The sequence below is a fragment of the Sphaerodactylus townsendi genome, linkage group LG13 (assembly GCF_021028975.2).
Source record: "Sphaerodactylus townsendi isolate TG3544 linkage group LG13, MPM_Stown_v2.3, whole genome shotgun sequence".
Taxonomy (NCBI): Eukaryota; Metazoa; Chordata; class Lepidosauria; order Squamata; family Sphaerodactylidae; genus Sphaerodactylus; species Sphaerodactylus townsendi.
The window spans coordinates 48,475,441-48,494,835 of record NC_059437.1 but is presented as its reverse complement, the minus strand read 5'-3'; the positions used below and the strand labels follow the sequence as shown (position 1 = coordinate 48,494,835).

The 19,395-nt window shown below is 47.7% G+C and overlaps 1 protein-coding gene across 1 annotated transcript in view; it reads left to right on the top strand.

The window, feature by feature from the left end:
* Positions 1 to 7,502: 7,502 nt before the first annotated feature.
* The window catches only part of ULK1 (unc-51 like autophagy activating kinase 1), a 32,615-nt gene continuing 20,722 nt past the window's right edge, over positions 7,503 to 19,395 (top strand). Inside the window, exons 1-5 of the mRNA XM_048514243.1 lie at positions 7,503 to 7,585; positions 11,111 to 11,270; positions 15,188 to 15,248; positions 16,060 to 16,149; positions 17,541 to 17,669. Coding sequence (XP_048370200.1) covers positions 7,511 to 7,585; positions 11,111 to 11,270; positions 15,188 to 15,248; positions 16,060 to 16,149; positions 17,541 to 17,669 — 515 coding nt within the window. The 5' untranslated portion in view covers positions 7,503 to 7,510. The remainder of the gene's footprint in view (positions 7,586 to 11,110; positions 11,271 to 15,187; positions 15,249 to 16,059; positions 16,150 to 17,540; positions 17,670 to 19,395) is intronic.

Genomic DNA, 19,395 nt, shown 5'->3' with positions numbered 1-19,395 from the left:
GCATCTACCCCTGTACCATGTTATTTATCTTCTTTCTGTCTCTCTCTTTCTCTCGTCTCGTCAGGCAATTATTGTCTTTCTTTTTGCTCCCAGTTTGTCTTCTTTGGTTCTTCCATTTCATCCACCAAGAACTTGATAACGTTTGTTATCTTTATTTGTGTCTTTATTTTATAACTTCGATGTATTTTCTATATTTCTATTTATTTACATTGGATGCCTACATGTCATTTTGTTTCGTTTCTTGTATGGAGATATATTCTGCATGGATTATAAAAATAAAAAATTGGAAAAATGCATCTTTGGGGTATGTGTACGTCTTTTTTTCCTGTACAGGATCTGTAGGGTCTCCAATTAATGAAAACCTTTTGACTGTTGTGTATTGACAATGAACTGTGTTTAGTTGCTGAGGGAGTTGGGAATGTGGGGGTGGAAAGTTCCATCAAGCCACAGCCGACTTGTGGTTATCCTGCAGGGGTTTCAAGGCAAAAGACGAACAGAGGTAGTTTGTCATTGCCTGTCTGTACATAGCGACTGTAGACTTCCTTGGGGGTCTCCATCCAAATATTAACCACAGATGACCCTATTTAGCTTCTGAAATCTGACCTGGTTGGGCTAGCCTTGGGCTGGGCTCCTGTGCTTTCCCATCCCTCCATCCCACCCCACCCACCCACTCTTCTGCACCAAATAGTCAAATAGAAGTTCACAAGTGCAGCTTGATTCCAGTTTTCTATCTTCAAGGGTGAAAAATAAGACAGGAATTTGACGTTTCAAATCCATTCATACTTCATTGCAATTATTATATTGATGATTTAAAATTTATGCTGATCAACGAAATAGGCAAGCCTCACGTAAATGGAAATTGAAGCCCTTATGCTGTCATAGAATCATGGAGTTGGAAGGGACCCCCAGGGCCATCAAGTCCAGCCTCCTGCAATACAGGAACACGCAAAGCACTCTTGACGGACATCAAAGCACTCCTGACAGAATCAAAGCACTCCTGTCAATTAGCTTTATATTTTCATTCATAACCACTCAATACCCGAAATTCCTGAAAGCAGTAGACCCTCTAGGGCAGTGGCGGCGAACCTATGGCACTCCAGATGTTCATGAACTACAATTCCCATCAGCCCCTGCCAGCATGGCCAATTGGCTTTAGGCCTCCTGGTTGTAGAATGTCATCACAGCAGTGGCGTAGGAGGTTAAGAGCTCGTGTATCTAATCTGGAGGAACCGAGTTTGATTCCCCGGCTCTCAAGCCAGCTTTCGAGACTGTGGGAGGCTTATCTAGAGGGGGAATTCAGATTAGCCTGTACACTCCCAATAACACGCCTAGCTGGGTGACGTCTTGGAAGCTAGTCATGAAGCTTCTCGGAGCTCTCTCAGCCCCACCTACCTCACAGGGTGTTTGTTGTGAGGGGGGAAGGGCAAGGAGATTGTCAGCCCCTTTGAGTCTCCTGCAGGAGAGAAAGGGGGGATATAAATCCAAACTCTTCTTCTTCTTCATCACGTTGGGACTGTCGTTGTAGAATGTCATCACGTTGGGAATGCCAATTGGCCATGCTGGTAGGGGCTGATGAGATTTGTAGTCCATGAACATCTGGAGTGCCATAGGTTCGCCACCACGGCCCTAGGGCTTCAGTACCGCTGCGTGGAAGCTCTCTATCGCTGAGCAGAACTGAGCTGCCAGCCAGAGCTCTCCCTGCTCGACGGCCACCTGATACGGCGCCTGCGCAGCTATGCAGCTTACAGGGAACGATGCCTGAAAGATCTGGGTTTTTGCTACTGACCTTTAAAGCCCTAAACGGTCTGGGACCTTCATAACTTTAAGACCAACTCTCCCCATATAAAGGGGGGAGGGCCCTGGCTGGCAGCTCCTATGAATGGCTCTTGTGGGAAACAGGGTCTTGGACTAGATGGACCACTGGTCTAAAATACCGTTAAGTTCTTCTGCTTTCGATTCCTTACTGACCCAACAATAAGTTAGGCCCTTTCTGCACACGCAAAATAATGCGTTTTCAAACCACTTTCACAACTGGTTGCAAGTGGATCTTGCCATTCCGCACAGCTTCAAAGAGCACTGAAAGCAGTTTGAAAGTGCATTATTCTGCATGTGCAGAATGAGCCAAAGTTACATTTAGAATCCATTTTGAGCTTATTTATTTCTCTGTTAACTGCTGTTAGGTCTCGGGCTTTGAAGCAATAAACGGATTGCTGATCAGCAGTGTTTATTTGTAGGCAACGAAGCACCCAGCTTTGAAAAAGCCAGTTCTGCTGAATTTGGCTTTTGCTATCCCCTTTATTCAAAAGTTGACTCCTCTCCCGTTTTCCCGAAGAATGTGAGAAGGAATTATTTCGGAGCTAAGGCGCCCCAAGGTTGGCGATAGATAGAGATAAAGCCACCTGGCCTCCTGCCCCTACAGGACAACGGAAACCTCCCGTTTCCCATGGGACCAGAAGTGTCAGGAGTAAGCCCAGTTACCTTCTCAGCATGTGAAGCCATAAAGTACAGATCAAGGAAAGGATTTCCCATTACAGCAGTGGTAACATGTAGCAGTTACATATATCTTGTAGTGATTACATTGAGTTTGGAATGCATCTCAATCAACTGAGTGCAATTCCTCACAACTGCCTTGCCTTTCAAAAACAAACTTGAAACGTCTCTGAGCATAATGAAGTTAAATGCCGAGTTGGAACCAAAACAGGTAAAGATTATGGAAGCAACAGAATAAAAATCTGTGAAAGCAATTGGCAGGTAGGAATAAAACAATATAAGAAAGGCTACAAATGTAGTCAGTAAGTGTAAGTGCAAGGAGAAAAAAATGTCTGGACAAATGACAAAAAATATTTTGCCATTTAAAAATTTAACAAGGCGGATTAACCACTGTTGGGAGGGCATACCCAAATCGGGGGGCCACCACGGAGAAAGCCCTGTCTCCTGTTGCTGCCTGCTTACCCCTAAAGCACGGGAGTGCATTCTAGATGTTCTTACTGCACAAATGACCCATTTGTGAGTTGGCTCACTGTGTGGGGACAAATGTGCTGTCCCTGTCCCCGCACAATGGCTGAGTCTTAGAGCACAACTGTGCAAATGCATGGAAGAAGATCATGTGCATTGCCACCCTCCTGGTGAACGACAACTCTACTTTCCAAGTGTTGCTGATCATAGTGTGGGTATATATGCACAGGAACTTTATCCGCACATAAGCTCTGTGCAAAGTTGGTAATTGCCTTGGGGGGCGTGGCCAGCAGTCAGGTTGCCAACCGCCAGGTGTTGGCTGGAGATTTCCTGGGATTATAATTGATCTCTAGGAAACATGAATCAGTTCCCCTGGGGAAAAAATGGCCACTTTGGAGGGTGGACTCTACAGCATTATACCCCTTGAAGCCTCACCGCACCCACCCCCCAGATCTCCAGGTATTTCCCAACCCAGAGCTGGCAACCCTAGGCAGCACACTTGTGCCCATTCTCTCTGCACAATGAATCAACGTGATGTGTCAACGTGATAAGAGAGGTTAGATTTCTGGACTACGAGCAGGAAGTTCTCCCTTGCTGTGAACTTTGCTCGGGCTAGCCCTTCCTTTCTTTCAGCCTTGCAGGGTGGTCACGAGGATGAAACCAAGAAGAGAACCACACCCGGCCCTTCGCTCCTTTGATCTTTCCTTTGCTAGTTGTCCCTTTGGCCAGTTTCTTCTCTTCTTTGCTCTGAGGCACAATTAGAACCCTGTTGCGTCCTCTTCCCACGTTGTCTTTCCTTTGCCCCATCTGACTCATTGTCCTCTTGTACACCAGAGTCTTCATGTCATGTATCCTCCAGACAGCTCTGGGGATAATTGTTGGTGGTCAAGGCTCAGTCTTCAAGGGTCAGCTTTCTCATAGTGGTCTGGGAAAGCATTTCCAAGATGGCTTCATCCTCGGAAGGAAACATTGCTACTAAGCTAGGCTGACCAGACGTCCCGCTTTTGGCGGGACAGTCCCACCCTGAAACAACCTGTCCCGCGTCCTGCGGGTTTTTTCCAATGTCCTGGGTTTTGGAAGGCTGCCGCACTGCCTTCTGGGGCGCAAGGCAGCGCAGCAGCCTCCTCAGCAAGGCGGCCGCAAGCGCCATTACAGCCTTCTGGGGCGCTGCCATTTCCCGCCCTGTGACAAGGCGGGAAATGGAAGCGCCCCAAAAGGCAGTGCGCTCCTGCGGCTGCGCGCTCCTGCGCACGCAGCCGCAGGGGCATGGCCTTCTGGGGAGCTCGGAAACGGCAGCGCCCCAGAAGGCAGTGCGCTCCTGCGACCGCGCGCGCATGGCCGGTCACAGGGTGGGAAACAGGAGCACCCCAGAAGGCCGTGCGCTCCTGTGGCTGCGCGCGTGGCCGCCCACCCGCCTGTCCCGGTTCGTGAAGGTGACCATCTGGTCACCTTATACTAAGCATGTGTTATACATGGGAGCTTGTTTGGTGCACAGTAGGATATGTGGGAAGACATTTTTTCCACACAAATAGTAGGTTCGGTTCAACAAAATGTTAATACAGTTCAACTTGTGTGCACATTTTCTCTGAGAGAGGATGGTGAGAAAAAGCTTATGTATTATTATTCCAGAACTGGTTTTTGATCATGTGAACATGAGTGGAATGTGACTCCGGGGTCCATTTTTCATCACTGCAAGGAGGCCGACATATTCTGTAGAAAGGAGAGAGAGCTCTAATATATATTCTCAGAAGATTTTTGTTTAATGTGATTTTTCCCCACATGGAATGAGGGGATTGTATGCCATGCTCTCCTTTTTATTTCCCCTCACAAGGAAATAGCTGAGAAGCAGGACACCATTTTCCTGAATCTCTGCTACTGAAGGACTACCAACCACCGTTGATCTTTGTTCATTTCAAATGCAGCCTCACAAAAATGAAAGTCTAATAGTGTGGTACCTATTTTTGTAATAGGAAATTTGAATCGACAAGGTTACAGTTATGAAAATCAATATAAAATGGAAAAAACAGATATCCTATCACAGTAAAGGATCCAGAACTATTTATATCTCTATATTGGCAAAGGCTTTCATGGGTAGAATCAACTGGCTATTGTGGGTTTTCATGGTCTGGTAGTTTAGCTCCTAAACTGCCAGACCACGCTCACACAGCCTAGAAAACCCACAACAGCCAGTATTCAAATCTCTTTAACAAACTTAATAAATTGCACTGTTTGAAAAACAAAATCTGGGCCTCTTATTTCCTCCCTCTTTAATTTGCGCCTTTTCTTTAACGCCAGATGTCTGCTGTTTTTAAGATATGCTGATTCTGTCCCAGGAAATAAGATTATTTTGTGTAGACCTTCCTTCTTGCACTTTGCAGGTCTGGCCCTACCGTTTGTGTGGGGGCTGGTGGGCTTTCTCTGTCATGCACCCACCACACATGGGACAAGGTCTGTAGTCGTCCCACGTGGTCAGCGCAAGAACGAGACGAGACGCGGAGATAACATCTGGTGGAGATCGCCAGCAGCGGGAGCGCGGAGGTCCGTGTTCCTAGCGAGTCTCCCGCGTGCTGGTTCCTGGCACCTTTTATTGTGATTCTATCGGGGGTGTGTAGAAGGGAGGAACGGAGGGAGTTCCGGGAGAGCGGGAGGTCGGGAGATCATCATGTGATGCATGATCTCACCTGGCTACGTGCGGAGAGGAGAGCGTAAGCGTCTGAGCCTAATCCTCACCTGGGGGCAAGACCATTGTCCCTGCGCCCGGTGACTGAGCCAGACAGTTCACGACCCGTGACTCATAGGGGGATGAGGAGTGGGGGTGCGGTGCGACCAGAAGGCCGTAGGAGCGTAGGTGTTCCAGCGCTCGACCACGGTGCTGCTGGGTCAGCGGTGCATTACTACAAAGGTCTATGTGGAGGCTTGTACACAAGGTCCATAATCATACACTACTTCCTTGTGCCTGGTAGGAAGAGGAAACTGTTGTCAACTTGCAGCTTATGTAGGGTCATTTGTTGGGTTTTCAAGAGACGTTCAAAGGTGGTTTGCCATTGCCTGCGTCTAAATAGCAACCATAGACTTCCGTGGCAGTTTACCATCTGAATACTGATCAGGCCCAACCCTGTTTGGTTTCTAGGATCTGTTGGGATCAGGCTAGCCCAGGGGTCTGTAACCTGCGGCTCTCCAGATGTTCATGGACTACAATCCCCATCTGCCCCTGCCAGCATGGCCAATTGGTAGTCCATGAACATCTGGAGAGCTGCAGGTTGCAGACTCCTGGGCTAGCCTGAGCTAACCAGGTCATGTATGTACAGGGGAACGTGTTTCTCCGCCACATGAGATGAAAACAGTGGTCTGGTTAGGACGTAAATTGGGTCCCTGTTTTCATTTTGGCTGTGCTTCAGGTACAAACGAGCGTTCCCGACCTTTGCTTTGGGATTATCCCCAAACCCATCCAACCGCTGTCTGATCCTGGGATTACACTTTATAGTCAAAGATGCTGAAGGCAGATTGCTAAACCACAGCCTCAGAGACAGGGAGTGCTAATATTAAGTACTTTAATTGTAGCCTTCATTTTTAAAAAAAGTCATGAAAGGTGTGTTTTTTTATTGTAAGGTTTGCTTTTATTTTCTTATAAGCCAAAGAAACTGTATCTCGTTTCTTTAGCTTGTTGGGGCCAGGACAGTAATTTTCTGCCAGCACCGGGAAAAGACAAGGTGCAGTGTGTTTTATTGACTATCTCAACCCTGTGTGTTTAAATTACTGTCTTGGCTTCGAAATAAATAGCAATAGTTTGATGTTTTTCCACCTGAGGTGGTTTCAGAGGGCAACAGTAGAAGAGCTAAATTTGATTCTGGTAGCACCTTAGAAACCAACAAGGTTTTTGACTTACGCGCTTTAGAGAGTCACAGCTCTCTTGTATTGGATGAAGGAGTTTTGGCTCTCAAAAGCTTATACTCCAAAGATCTTGTTGGTCTCATAAGATGCTCCTGGACTTGACTCACATCTGAGGTTAAAATTCATAATGGTAAGTGTAATTATATTCAGCTGCGGATTGGATTGCTTGGACCTTTCCCCTTTTTCTGAGCTTCTGGAATCACAGGAAGGTTCCTTCCCTCAGAAGAAGGCTTGGTAGCAAAAGAAAATCTATGGGATCAAATTGCTTGTTCTAATGACACGCCGTGGTGAGTTTACTGTTAAGTGAGTGAGTTGCCTGAGGAAAAAGGCTGCCTTTCACAGTACCAATAAGTTTAATTTCTTTCCCCCTTCCTCTATCACAGTGGTGGCAAACCTTTGGCACTCCAGATGTCATGGACTACAATTCCCATCAGCCCCTGCCAGCATGGCCAATTGACCATGCTGGCAGAGGCTGATGGGAATTGTAGTTCATAACATCTGGAGTGCCAAAGGTTCGCCACCACGGCTCTATCAAATGACTTCTCCTGACATCTGAGGTGAATCTGTTGGCTTGAGGACACTACGAATACCTCGCTACTCCAGCTATTGGTGACCCTGGAAGTATGACCTTTTTCTTTCTTTTTCTGCAGCTGCTTCTGTGCCAATGCCTTCGTACCCGAGCTCGGCCTCCGGGAGTTCCTCCAGCAGCTCATCCACATCCCATTTAGCTTCTCCCCCTGTAAGTACAGCAGCATCTTTTGTGCTGGGTTCTTCCGCCATTTTGTGTTGGGTTCTTCCGCCATTTGTTGTATTTTGTTTTTTAAACTTACGTATTATGATGTTTTAAATGTTTTATATATTATAGTATTTATTATATTTTTGAAGTATGTTCTATTGTGAGCCGCCTTGAGTCTTTGGAGATATGGTGGGATACAAATGCAATAGACCAATAAATAAATATGTTGGTGGTACGTCCGCACCGCTAGAATCTCTGATTGGTATTTCTAATGGCTGGCTGTTCTGCCTTCGGTCTTGGTGCTGGCTGTTCTGCCAAAGACCATCTTGTTTTCTACTTAGAATGGCTCTTTCCAGAATGTAGCGATAAGAAGTTAGAAGACCAGGTGTGGTTAGATACCAAATGATTCTTCCTCTTAAAAGACCTGGGGAGGGGCTTTGTCTCATGGGTGGAACATCTGCTAGGTGTGCAGAAGGTCCCAGTTCAGTCCCTACCATCCCCAGTTAAACAATCTGGGAGTAGGTTATATGATAGACCTCAGCTGGAGACCCTGGAGAGCCAGTGGCATTCTGAGTAGACAGTTCTGAATCTGATGGACCAGTTTTCTGACTCAGTATAAAGCAATTTCATACATGCATACATATAAATATTGCATTCGGCTCTGGGCACCGCAGTTCAAGAAGGATGTTGACAAGCTGGAACGGGTCCAGAGGAGGGCATCCAAAATGGTCAAAGGTCTGGAATCCATGCCCTTCGAGGAGAGACTTAGGGAGCTGGGTTTGTTCAGTTTGGTGAAGAGAAGGTTAAGAGGTGACATGATAGCCATGTTTAGACATTTGAAGGGATCCCATGTTGGTGAGGGAGCAAGCTTGTTTTCTGCTGCTCCAGAGACTAGGACCAGGAATAATGGGCTCAAGGTGAAGGAAAAGAGATTCCACCTAAACACCAGGAAAAACTTCCTGACATTAAGGGCAGTTCGACAGTGGAATGCACTACCTCAGGGTGTGGTGGAGTCTCCTGCTTTGGAGGGTTTTAAAGAGAGGCTGGGTGAACATATGTCAGGAGTGCTTTGATTGTGTGTTCCTGCATGGTAGGGGGTTGGACTTGATGGCCCTTGGGGTCCCTTCCAACTCTATGATTCTATGACACAGTACGCAGGACTAGATGAACTTTGGAGTGAACCCGCAGGGCTTTTCTTACGTTGCCAGGACTCTGCCAAATATGTGGGAGCTGTGTATAGTCAAAGGACCGAGACTCACACGGCCTGACTTTAGCTGTAATAGTTTAGTTGGGTCTGATAGCTTTGCCTTCCAAGGTTTCCTGAAAGAGCAAAAGTTATGTTTGGCAAATGACTTGGCTTATTGGAAGGGGAAAGGTCAGGCATTCCACCAGTCGACTAAACTTTGAAAGCTTGCTTCCAGAGGGCATTAGTGGGGGAAAAACCTACCTTTTTGGAGACCTTTTGAAATGCCAGGGAAGGCTTGTTTAGCAGGTGAAATGGACAAGAGGGCATTTGTAATGCTGTTGGCATCTTGCTTTTCTAACTGGCACTGGGCTTAGGTAGCTGCTGCCAGTTTGAGAGTTCAAAAACATAGCCGGGGCTTGTTTTCTGGCTAAGTTTTTGTAGGTCACTATGGCCAGGGTGCTTATTCTGAGATAACAATTGCGAATCATGCACAGAGACCTCTAGCATCTCCTTGCCAATTGCTTGGAGGTCATTTGCTGTGCTTCTCGCTAAACTGCATCCGCCAGGGAGAGCAACTTTGGTTTTGTGTATATCAAGGATGGCTAATTTGCAGCCAAAAGCACTGTTATCTCACCCCTGGTGGTCCTATCAGGTTTTGATCAAGGGTATAGTTGAAGTTGCTTCACTTGTAATTTAGCACAACACTTTGGAGGCGTTTCCAAACAAAGTTATTACGTTGATGTTTCACTTGCGTTCCTGAAAATCAAAGGGCTACCACCAGCTGGAGCCCATGTTTTGGGAAGGGTTCTCTACTTTAGAATTCCTCCTACTACCATATCCATTATATCATTAAACCCTGCATGTGGCGTAGTGGTTAAGAGAAAGTGTGTGGTTAAGAGCAGCAGTGGCGTCGTGGTTAAGAGCAGGTGTACTCTAATCTGGAGGAACCAGGTTTGATTTCCCGCTCTGCCACTTGAGCTGTGGAGGCTTATCTGGGGAATTCAGATTAGCCTGTGCACTGCAACACTCGCCAGCTGGGTAACCTTGGGCTAGTTACAGTTCTTCTGAGCTCTGTCTGTCCCACCTACCTCACAGGGTATTTGTTGTGAGGGGGGAAGGGAAAGGAGTTTGTAAGCCTCTTTGAGTCTCTTGCAGGAGAGAAAGGGGGAAAATAAATCCAACTCTTCTTCTTTTCCAGAGGCGTACCACCCAGGAGGGCATATAGGGTCAAATGTCCCTGGGCTGTAGCCATTTAGTCACGTGGGGGTGTGTTTGGAAAATTCCCCCCCCCCCGCCTCCTCCCCCCCGGACCCATACACTGACTTCAAGACCTGGTGCAAAAAAAGTTGTTTGGTCATGGTAGGAAAGGGGTGGAAAATGCTACATTTTCCCCTCGATTCGCCTCTGGTGTTCTCTGCATGTGATGCTGTGGAGGTTATGGGGTCTGGTCTCTCCTGTAGGTTCTTTAAACAACCACCCACAATCAAATAAGAAGGGTGGGGGAGCTTTGAGTAAATGATTGTTAGTTTGTAAGCTATGTGTTTTCTAGAGGCCTCTTGTTTGGAAAGCTGCTTGACCAAGGCTGTACTTATAAGTGAGGTAAATTGAGACCACTTTTCCTTGGACATTTGGCTGACAGAGAAGACTCAGATGGAAATGAACCACAAAGATTTATTTAACAGAAAATAAAGTATTTAATAAAGTAAATATGTGTGGGAGGCGTAGGAGTGTTAAGAGGTCGTGTATCTAATCTGGAGGAACTGGGTTTGATTCCCAGCTCTGCCACCTGAGCTGTGGAGGCTTATCTGGGGAATTCAGATTAGCCTGTACACTCCCACACACGCCAGCTGGGTGACCTTGGGCTAGTTACAGCTCTTCTGAGCTCTCTCAGCCCCACCCAAGAAAACTGACTCTCAGGAAAAGTAAAACAGGAACTCGGGGTTCCTTGAACCTGTGCGCAAAACAGAGACTCATCTTTATGGCTACTCGCATGGTTAATAGGTCACTGATAGCATAATTATAGGCTCGTAACAAACAACTGCACGTTACCTTTTCAAAAGATCCTTTCTCTGCTTCGCATGGAGTGTTCTGTTGGCAGAAGCACGCTGGTTTAAGGAAACTCAAATGCCGTTGTTTTGCCCTGGAGTTTTCTTGGAGCTTTTCTCTTTTTATTTTTTAAAAAAACCTTTTCTGAAAGGAGCAACTGTTTCTTAGACATGTTGGCAGCATCTCATTTATGGAGCGCTTGATACGGCTTAATCAAGCAGAGCCGGAGGAACGATGAACGAGTTGGGTCAAAGGCTGCGTGCATTTTCAGTCTTATTTATCCCTTCCCTTCACAGTCCCTCGCAGAGATGCACCATCTGCAGGAGAAGGTCCTGGCCTCCCCTACCCAGGATTCTCCCGGCTTCCTGCACGGGTCGAAGGAGTCAGCAGGAAGCAGCAGCAAGAATTCCTCCTGCGACATCGAGGACTTCGTTATGGTACCAGCCCAGTTTTCAAGTAAGGTGTTACCCAGGATGGAGATGTAGACTCTCAATAATGTGGGGGAAATGAGCTCAGACTGCTTATTAATATTGCAAGAGGCTGGGTAGGGAATCTTTAATACCGATGTACGCGAAGATCAGTTCTTGGAAGAAAATCCCCATCTCTGCAATGCCAGCATCATCCTTTAGGCTGGAATGCGGGCAGGGATACCTGTGAATATATTTATTTATTTATTTATTTATTTATTTATTTTATTAGATTTTTTATACCGCCCCATCCCCGAGGGGCTCCGGGGCGGTATGGTAACAGGGGGTAACAGGGGGGCCGTGGGAGCAGACGTGCGTGGCATCCAAGACATGGTGTCTGGTGTGAGCTAGACTTGCCCATTCTCGACATGCAGGTGAAGCACCCACTTGGCATCCTGTTTTGAATACTGAGCAACTCGCAAACATTGTTGAAGGCTTTCATAGCCGGAATCACCAGAATGTTGTGGGTTTTCCGGGTTGTATGGCCGTGTTCCAGTAGCATTTTCTCCGGATGTTTTGCCTGCATCTGTGGCTGAGATGCCAGCCACAGATTCAGGCGAAACCTCAAAAGAAAATGCTACTGGAACACGGCCATACAACCTGCAAAACCCACAGCAACCTAACTCGCAAACATGTTTGTATGCAGCATCTCTGTGCTTACGCACACTCCCCTCAGCCCTGGTCTAGGTCTTCAGCACACAAAGGAGGGTTATTGCCGTCCCAAGTGCCTGAACAAGGTTTCTGTGACTGAAATGCCAGCAAAGTATTGCACAGGGAAACATTCTATTTGCCTTACGTATCCCTAATCAGAACCCTTTTCTGAAACGGAACAAAACCCAAGTGTTTTTATCAGCCTTTGAATATCTGCCCTTAGGATAATCCTCACTTTTTTCCCATAGATAGGAAAATTAGTACCTTAGTCTTGCATGTCTGTGCACATTTCTGTAATTACAGAAGAACCTATTCCGCCTCTTGCTCTCGCAGACAAAATCCCAGTTCAGTCAATAATTTGCTTGAATAGCTTTGGGCAAATCACTCTGTTTTGGTTTATATCTTCCATATGTCACATGTGAATAATGATGGCCTTCCTCAGAGGGTTGGTGTGAAGATGAACAAGCCTACCCCTCCTTCTCTAGTAAATCCTTTGCTTATGAAAAGTGGCATGCATGTGTGTGTGTGTGGGTTTTTTTAAAAAAACAACAACGTGGTCGCTTATTGCAGAAACCAAGCCAGTGCGGCATAGTGGTTTAGAGCAGGTTCACTCTAATCTGGAGAACCGGGTTTGATTCCCTGCTCTGCCACTTCACCTGTGGAGGCTTATCTGGGGAACCAGATTAGCTTGCACACTCCAACTCATGGCAGCTGGGTGACCTTGGGCTAGTCACAGTTCTTCGGAGCTCTCTCAGCCCCACCCACCTCACAGGGTGTTTGTTGAGGGGGGCAGGGGAGGGAAAGGAGATTGTAAGCCCCCTTGAGTCTCCTTACAGGAGAGAAAAGGGGGAGGGGATATAAATCCAAACTCTTCTTCTTCTACAGAAGTGCCTCTGTTTTTATGAGCATTGATATGATGTCCATGGAGTTATTCAGAAAATTCTTTCCTCTGTTCTTAACATCCCAGGGGCAGGGTGGAATTTGGGAAAACTGGAGTTGCTTGGGTATTTAGTTGTACCAGCTTTCCTACTGGGATTAACAGCCCAATCCTAAACGGTTTTGTGCTCTTCTGAGCACAGTGACTTCAATGGACCTAGAAGGGTATAACTCCGCTAAGGATCTTTGATGCAAATCTTCCTTAAAGCACAGCCAAGGGCGCACTGATCAGCCCTCTAATCTCCAGCCCCCTAATTCCTGAAGTTTGAATCTCCTCATTCGCTTGACCCGAAGGTGGAGAACTTGGCAGAGGAGCTGGAAAAAACCTCCTCTGATCAAAACACACGAGCTCACACAAACAGCAAGATATCTTTATTAACAGCACATTAAGGGCGGAACGGCAGCTGAGCAAATGGAAAGAGCGGAATGCTTCTTGCCTTTTAATGCTTGCATTAGCTAATAGAAGAAGCTGGTGCAACGTATTCCCAAAGTTCCCTGCCAAAAAAGAGAGACAGAGAGAGAAAGCAGTCCATCTCTTTCTGTTCTGCACAGAAGCCAGGTAGCTGAGTTCCTCACTCACTCTGTCCTAAGGACACTTGGCAAACAACTGGATTGCACGTTTGCAAGAACGTTGGGTGCAAAACCAAGGCAATGGCAGAACTTGATCTAGGAAGGTTCCTTGTTTTAACCTATGGGCAAGTCTGGGTTTCCCTAGCAAATGCCAATTAAATTGTGCTCATGCAGTTTTACGCCTTGGTTCATCCATCCAGACACACATTTTCATGCATCTAATGCTGACGAGTTGTATTAAAGCGAGATGGGATGGTGTAGTGGCTAGAGGGCTGGAGTACTATCTGGGATGCCCAGGTTCAAATCCTCACTCTGCCCTAGAAGCTGTCTGGGTGACTTTGGGCCAGTCATGCACCAACCCACCTCGCCGGGTTGTTGTGAGGATAAAATGAAGCAGAGAATGATGGAAGCAGTTTTAGGTCGCCAACTGGGGAGAAAGGCAAAGCATAAATGAAATAAATCAATGTAACAGTGCCAAGGGGAGGGGGGGCATGGGTAGTAAAATCTACTTCCCAGTTAATTGGGGGGGAGGCACTTTTGAACCTACACAATTTTTATCAGTTACTCCAAGGCCCCTTCTGCACATGCAGAATAATGCATTTTCAATCCAGTTGTGGTGGGTTTCCCCGGGCTGTGTGGATCTTGTTCCTAACGTTTCGCCTGCATCTGTGGTTGAATCCGGCCGTGAAAGCCTTCGACAATACACTTTCAATCCTTTTTCAATGTACTTTGCAACTGTGCGGAATATCCAAATCCACTTGCAAACAATTGAGAAAGTGGATTGGTTGAAAGTTCATTGTTCTGCATGTGTGGAAGGGACCTAACCAATTGCAGTCCAGGGAGGACTTCATTCGACTCCGCCACACTTCAGTAACAAATATTGTTTTCAGCCCCATTTGTGTTTGCCAACTGTGTAGCAAACACAACAGTTTGGCCACCGTCTTACTGTCGCCGGACCTTTTCCAGGCTCATTGTGTTTTGTGGGTGGGAAGGAAGCCTGTGCTTAAATTCTCAAATTGAAATCAGTGGGCTCTGTAAACCGAATCAAATCCAATAGTTTATAATGGCCACAAAGCCAGCAAAAAGAAAACAAAGATGAATTCAAATTGTACATATATACAGCAATCCATGGTAAAAGAAACCTCAACTTTCAATATTATTCCAGTCTCCATGATCTAATACTGCTCCCTGTTTTAGCATGGATCTACGCTTATTATATTTAGCTATCAGCACAGATGTACAAGGAACCCTGTCTTCCAATAAAATTCTTGTAAGAGCTAAGCCAGAGTTACCTGCAGTTGAATTAGTATGGCGAATGAACAGTGGTTGAATTAGAGACTCCCCTTCCGCTTTGTGGAGTTCACCATGCAGTAGGAGGTGTGGCAGAGTCTACATGGGTTCTCTAAACAATTTCTCCTTTGCTACCCTGTTTCCCCGAATATAAGGCATCCCCTGAAAATAAGACGTAGTAGAGGTTTTGCTGAAGTGCAAAATATAAGACATCCCCCGAAAGTAAGACGTAGCCAAGTTTTAGTTTGGAAGCATGCCTGTCGAACAGAACACCAGAGCATGCAGCTGTGGAGCGGAAAAATAAGACATCCCCTGAAAATAAGACATAGCGCATCTTTGGGAGCAAAAATTAATATAAGACACTGTCTTATTTTCGGGGAAACACGGTAGATTGCACTTTAAATTTTGAAACAGGGGGACCCGAAACATAACCCTTGCCTGAACTTCTTTGAAACCTAGGTGATATCGTCGTGGAAGCTGCCGGAGGGAAAGCCATCCAGGACAGCCTGATGTGCAGCGGGTAAGGGAGAGCTTCATTTTAATTTCTAACCATTTGGAGGGGGAAAAACCCCAAACTACCTGATGCTGTCAGACTGCTGGGCCACTTAGCCTCAGGTTTCTGACTCCAGGTGAATAAATCCGTGGGGATTTGGGAGGGCTGTGTTTGGTGAGGGGACTGATCTCAGTGGGGTATAAGTCGATCCTCCGAAGTAGCCGTTTTTTTCTCAGGGGAGCTGACCTGGCTAGAGTGATGTAATAGTTAAGAGCAGGTGGATTCGAATCTGGATAACCGGGTTCGATTCCCCACTCCTCCATCTGAGTGGCTGAGGCTTATCTGGTGAACCAGATGTGTTTCCGCACTCCTACATTCCTTCTGGGTGACCCTGGGCTAGTCACAGTTCTCTGTAAACTCTCTCAACCCCACCTACCCCAGAAGGTGTCTGTTGTGGGGAGAAGAAGAGAAAGGAGCTTGTAAGCCACCTTGAGTCTCCTTACGGGAGAGGAAGGGGGGGGGGTATAAATCCAAATTCTTCGTCTCCTCCTCCTCCTTTTCCTCCATCATAAACATGCCCAACTGCTGGAAAGGAGCAGGAAATCTGGTGAGTGGTAAGAAAAGGGAAACAAAGGCTCCAAACCCAGATAATTCGAGGTGAATGAGTAGCCTCCTATTATTATCATCTTCTTATGGTGAAATCTTTCCGTGCGAGTCCATCTAAAGATACGTTAGACTCCCCGTTCAGTTAGAAGCTTGGGGCTCAGCACTGTTGTTTCAAGCAACGACACGCACAGCGCATAGCCCAACATCTGACGCTCATTTTGTTTCGTGTCAGGAGTTCCCTGGTGACTTCAGCAGGTGTGGAAAGTCAGGGGAGGACTCCGTCTCCTTCGCCTCCGTACAGCAGCTCTCCCAGTCCGTCAGGGTAAGATGAAAGCCGGTGGGGCCGGTGGCACCAAACCCGTCTCTCCCGCTTCCCTTGCAAAGAGCAGAGCCAGCTTCACAAGTTACCGTGAATGGCATACACCAGTGGTGGCGAACCTACGGCACGGGTGCCAGAGGTGGCACTCAGAGTCCTCTCTGTGGGCACGCGTGCACAGAGTTGGTCATGTGATAACAGTGCAATTATTTCAGGGAGATCATTAGCATTAAACCTAAGACCTAGTTTTGGGGAAGCAGTGTAGCTAACCCTGTTAAGCCCTACTGATTTTCATGATCCTGATTTTCATGATCCATGAAAGCATGATCCTTTTACCTGGGAGTAAGCTCGGTTGCTGGCAATGGGTTTTGCTTCTGAGTAAACCCTCCTAGGGTCGTGATTCACCCGTTGGAAGCGTTGCACGGTTGCTTCAAAGCAAAGCCACCGACTACCACCAAGCTCACTCCCCGAGTGACGTGCGCTTTGGAGCCAACCGTTTTTTCTAAACTAAAACCTCAGTATTCGGGTGAAAGTGCCATGTTGGCACTTTGCGATAAATAAGTGGGTTTGGGGTTGCAGTTTGGGCACTCGGTCTCGAAAAGGTTCGCCACCACTGGCATATACAATCCACGTGTAGGAATAGGTGCTTGCTCAGCTTGATGTTACTGATCCCTTGCATCACTTTCCCATCTATTCCCATGGCTTTATTTTTCAAAGCCCCCCCCCCCCCTACTTGCAATGAATAGTCTGAGGGCATAATAATGCCACCTGGGTAGACGCTACCTAAGATACTACCTTTTTATGTTCAGGATGGAGGGTTGGAGAAATCATTTTTTAAAAATAAATGGCAGAAGCATTCGAGCTTGTGCAGCATGGTATAGTTGGTTAAGAGCAGGTGGATTCTAATCTGGAGAACCGGGTTTGATTCCCCACTCCTCCACCTGAGTGGCAGAGGCTGATCTGGTGAACCAGATGTGTCTCCATTCCTACATTCCTGCTGGGTGACCTTGGGCTAGTCACAGTTCTCTCAGGACTCTCTCAGCCCCACCTACCTCACCAGGTGTCTGTTGTGGGGAGAGGAAGGGAACGGAGCTTGTAAGCCCCTTTGAGTCTCCTACAGGAGAGAAAGGTGGGGTATAAATCCAAAATCATCTTCTTCTATAAACAGCAGTTAAAGCATGGGTCAGGAAGGCGGGGCCACTGCAGGAAGGCCTGGAGTGTCATTACAGCTAAAGTCAGGCCGTGTGAGTCTGGGTCCTTTGACTATACGCACACACACACACCAGCTTTGTAGCAGGTAGGAAGTTCAGCTTGGGTTGCTTTGGGTGGGACAGCTCCGTGATGAGATCAGACAGGCCTTCCCTAACAGTTCTCCGTGTTTTGTTCTGTTTCCACAGCAGGCCTGGCCAGTTTTCATCGGGCAGCAAGTACGGGCATTCGGTCCCCATCCCGGTCCCTACGCAGATCCACAACTACAGGCGGATCGAGCAGAATCTTCAGTCGCCCAATCAGTACCCTTCTCCACGGTCAGTTGCGAGATACGATCGTGCTGAGTTCTCGGGGCTGTTTTGTGTTGGATGTAGAAGAAGCTGGAAACTCAGCATAAGCATAAGCATTTTATTGTCATTGTGCATGCACAACGAAATTTACAGCAGCGTTCCTCGATGCACACAATTTCAGACTCATACCCCATCCTCACTTTCCCCTTCCTCCACCCATCCCTACACAGCCCCAAACACATCAACACAAAGCCACGGAGTTCAGCATAGCCACAGCTTTAGAGAGGAGGGGGAGACTGGCTATTTCCCTGTCCTGTCTTCCTGTCTGGTTTCCCCGGTCCTCCCAGTGGCTTCAGGTGGAGGGGAAAAGGGTTGGTGAACCGTTTCTGCCCTTCTCCGATTCTCCCTTTGATGCAGAAGGTTTCTCATTGGCCTCTCCGTTCCTCAGAAATGCCCACCCGGAGCTGTAAAGGGGGGAATGGCACCTGGGGCAACACCTGCTCCGCCCCCCCCCCACGCGCCACCACCACCACCCCTGCGCCCCACTTACCTTAGTTGGCAGGAGCCTGCTGCAGGCCGCCCCTCGGTCTGGCACCGCCAGGCTGCTTTTTCAGCTGGGGGAGCCTCCGCCAGCCGAGGGAGCAGTCTTGTGGGGCTGGGCCGAGGGGCACCTGGCAGCAGCCCTCCCAGGCTGCTCCTTTGGCCAACGGAGGCTCCACCGACTGAAGGAGCAGCCTGGTGGTGCAGGGCTGGCTGGCTTTGGACACGGAAGACCTGAGCTTAAATTCCTACATAGCTGTTAAACTCACTGGGGGGCTTTCTCCACTACAGAAGGGAGCTAAGGTCAACTCGGTTCCCTTCAGTGGAGGGCGATTCCAGGCTGTCCCCACAGCAACTGAGTTGTCCCCCTGGAACCGAGCTAAGTGGGCGGGATCATCTTGGTGCCTGTTTCGCTCCTCGATTGTGATTGGCGCTTGTGTTGCGGCGGGAAACGGGAGTGTTCTTTTTTTTTTTTTTTACAGTTTACCGCTTACAGTTACATGCGCTTTCTGCCCACCACGGCTCTCCCGTTCTGCGCATGCCACAAAAGCGGCTCGTGATTGGTTGAACGGATGAGGTGTCGTTTCGATGCTTCCCCACTTCGAAGGTTCGAAGCGGTATCAACCTTGTTCCGGCAGAAAAGTGTAGTTCATAACTGCGACAAGGATGTCGCAGTTCTGAGCGGGAGGAACTGAGACAAAACAATGTGGAGCTCGGTGGCAGTGGGGATTCACTGAGGTCAACCTAGGTAGAAACCAGTTCAACTCTGTCAGTGGGAAAAGCCCCTGGGTGATCTGGGGCTAGTCATTTTCACTTGGGCTCGCCTACCTTGCAAGGTCGTGAGGCTGAAATGGAGAAGGGGAGAACTTGGGCTGTAGGTGGGGTAAAAATGCATTGGACAGCTACTTGAAACGGCTCCCGTCAGTTTCTTGTTTGTGACATGTGACTTCGGTGAGATGTTGTACAGGGGTGTCCAACTCTGGCCCTCCAGATGTTCATGGGATACAATTCCCATCAGCCCCTGCCAGCACGTGCTGGCAGGGGCTGATGGGAATCGTAGTCCACAAACATCTGGAGGGCTAGGGTTGGACACCCTGTTGTAAAACATCTCTGAGGAAAATGGCTAAAAGTACAGAAATAATTGGTTTGGGAGCAGGGTTGTGCGTTGGGTGAAACACTAGGCCCCAGAGCGGTTTGCCTCTGTCAGCCCCTC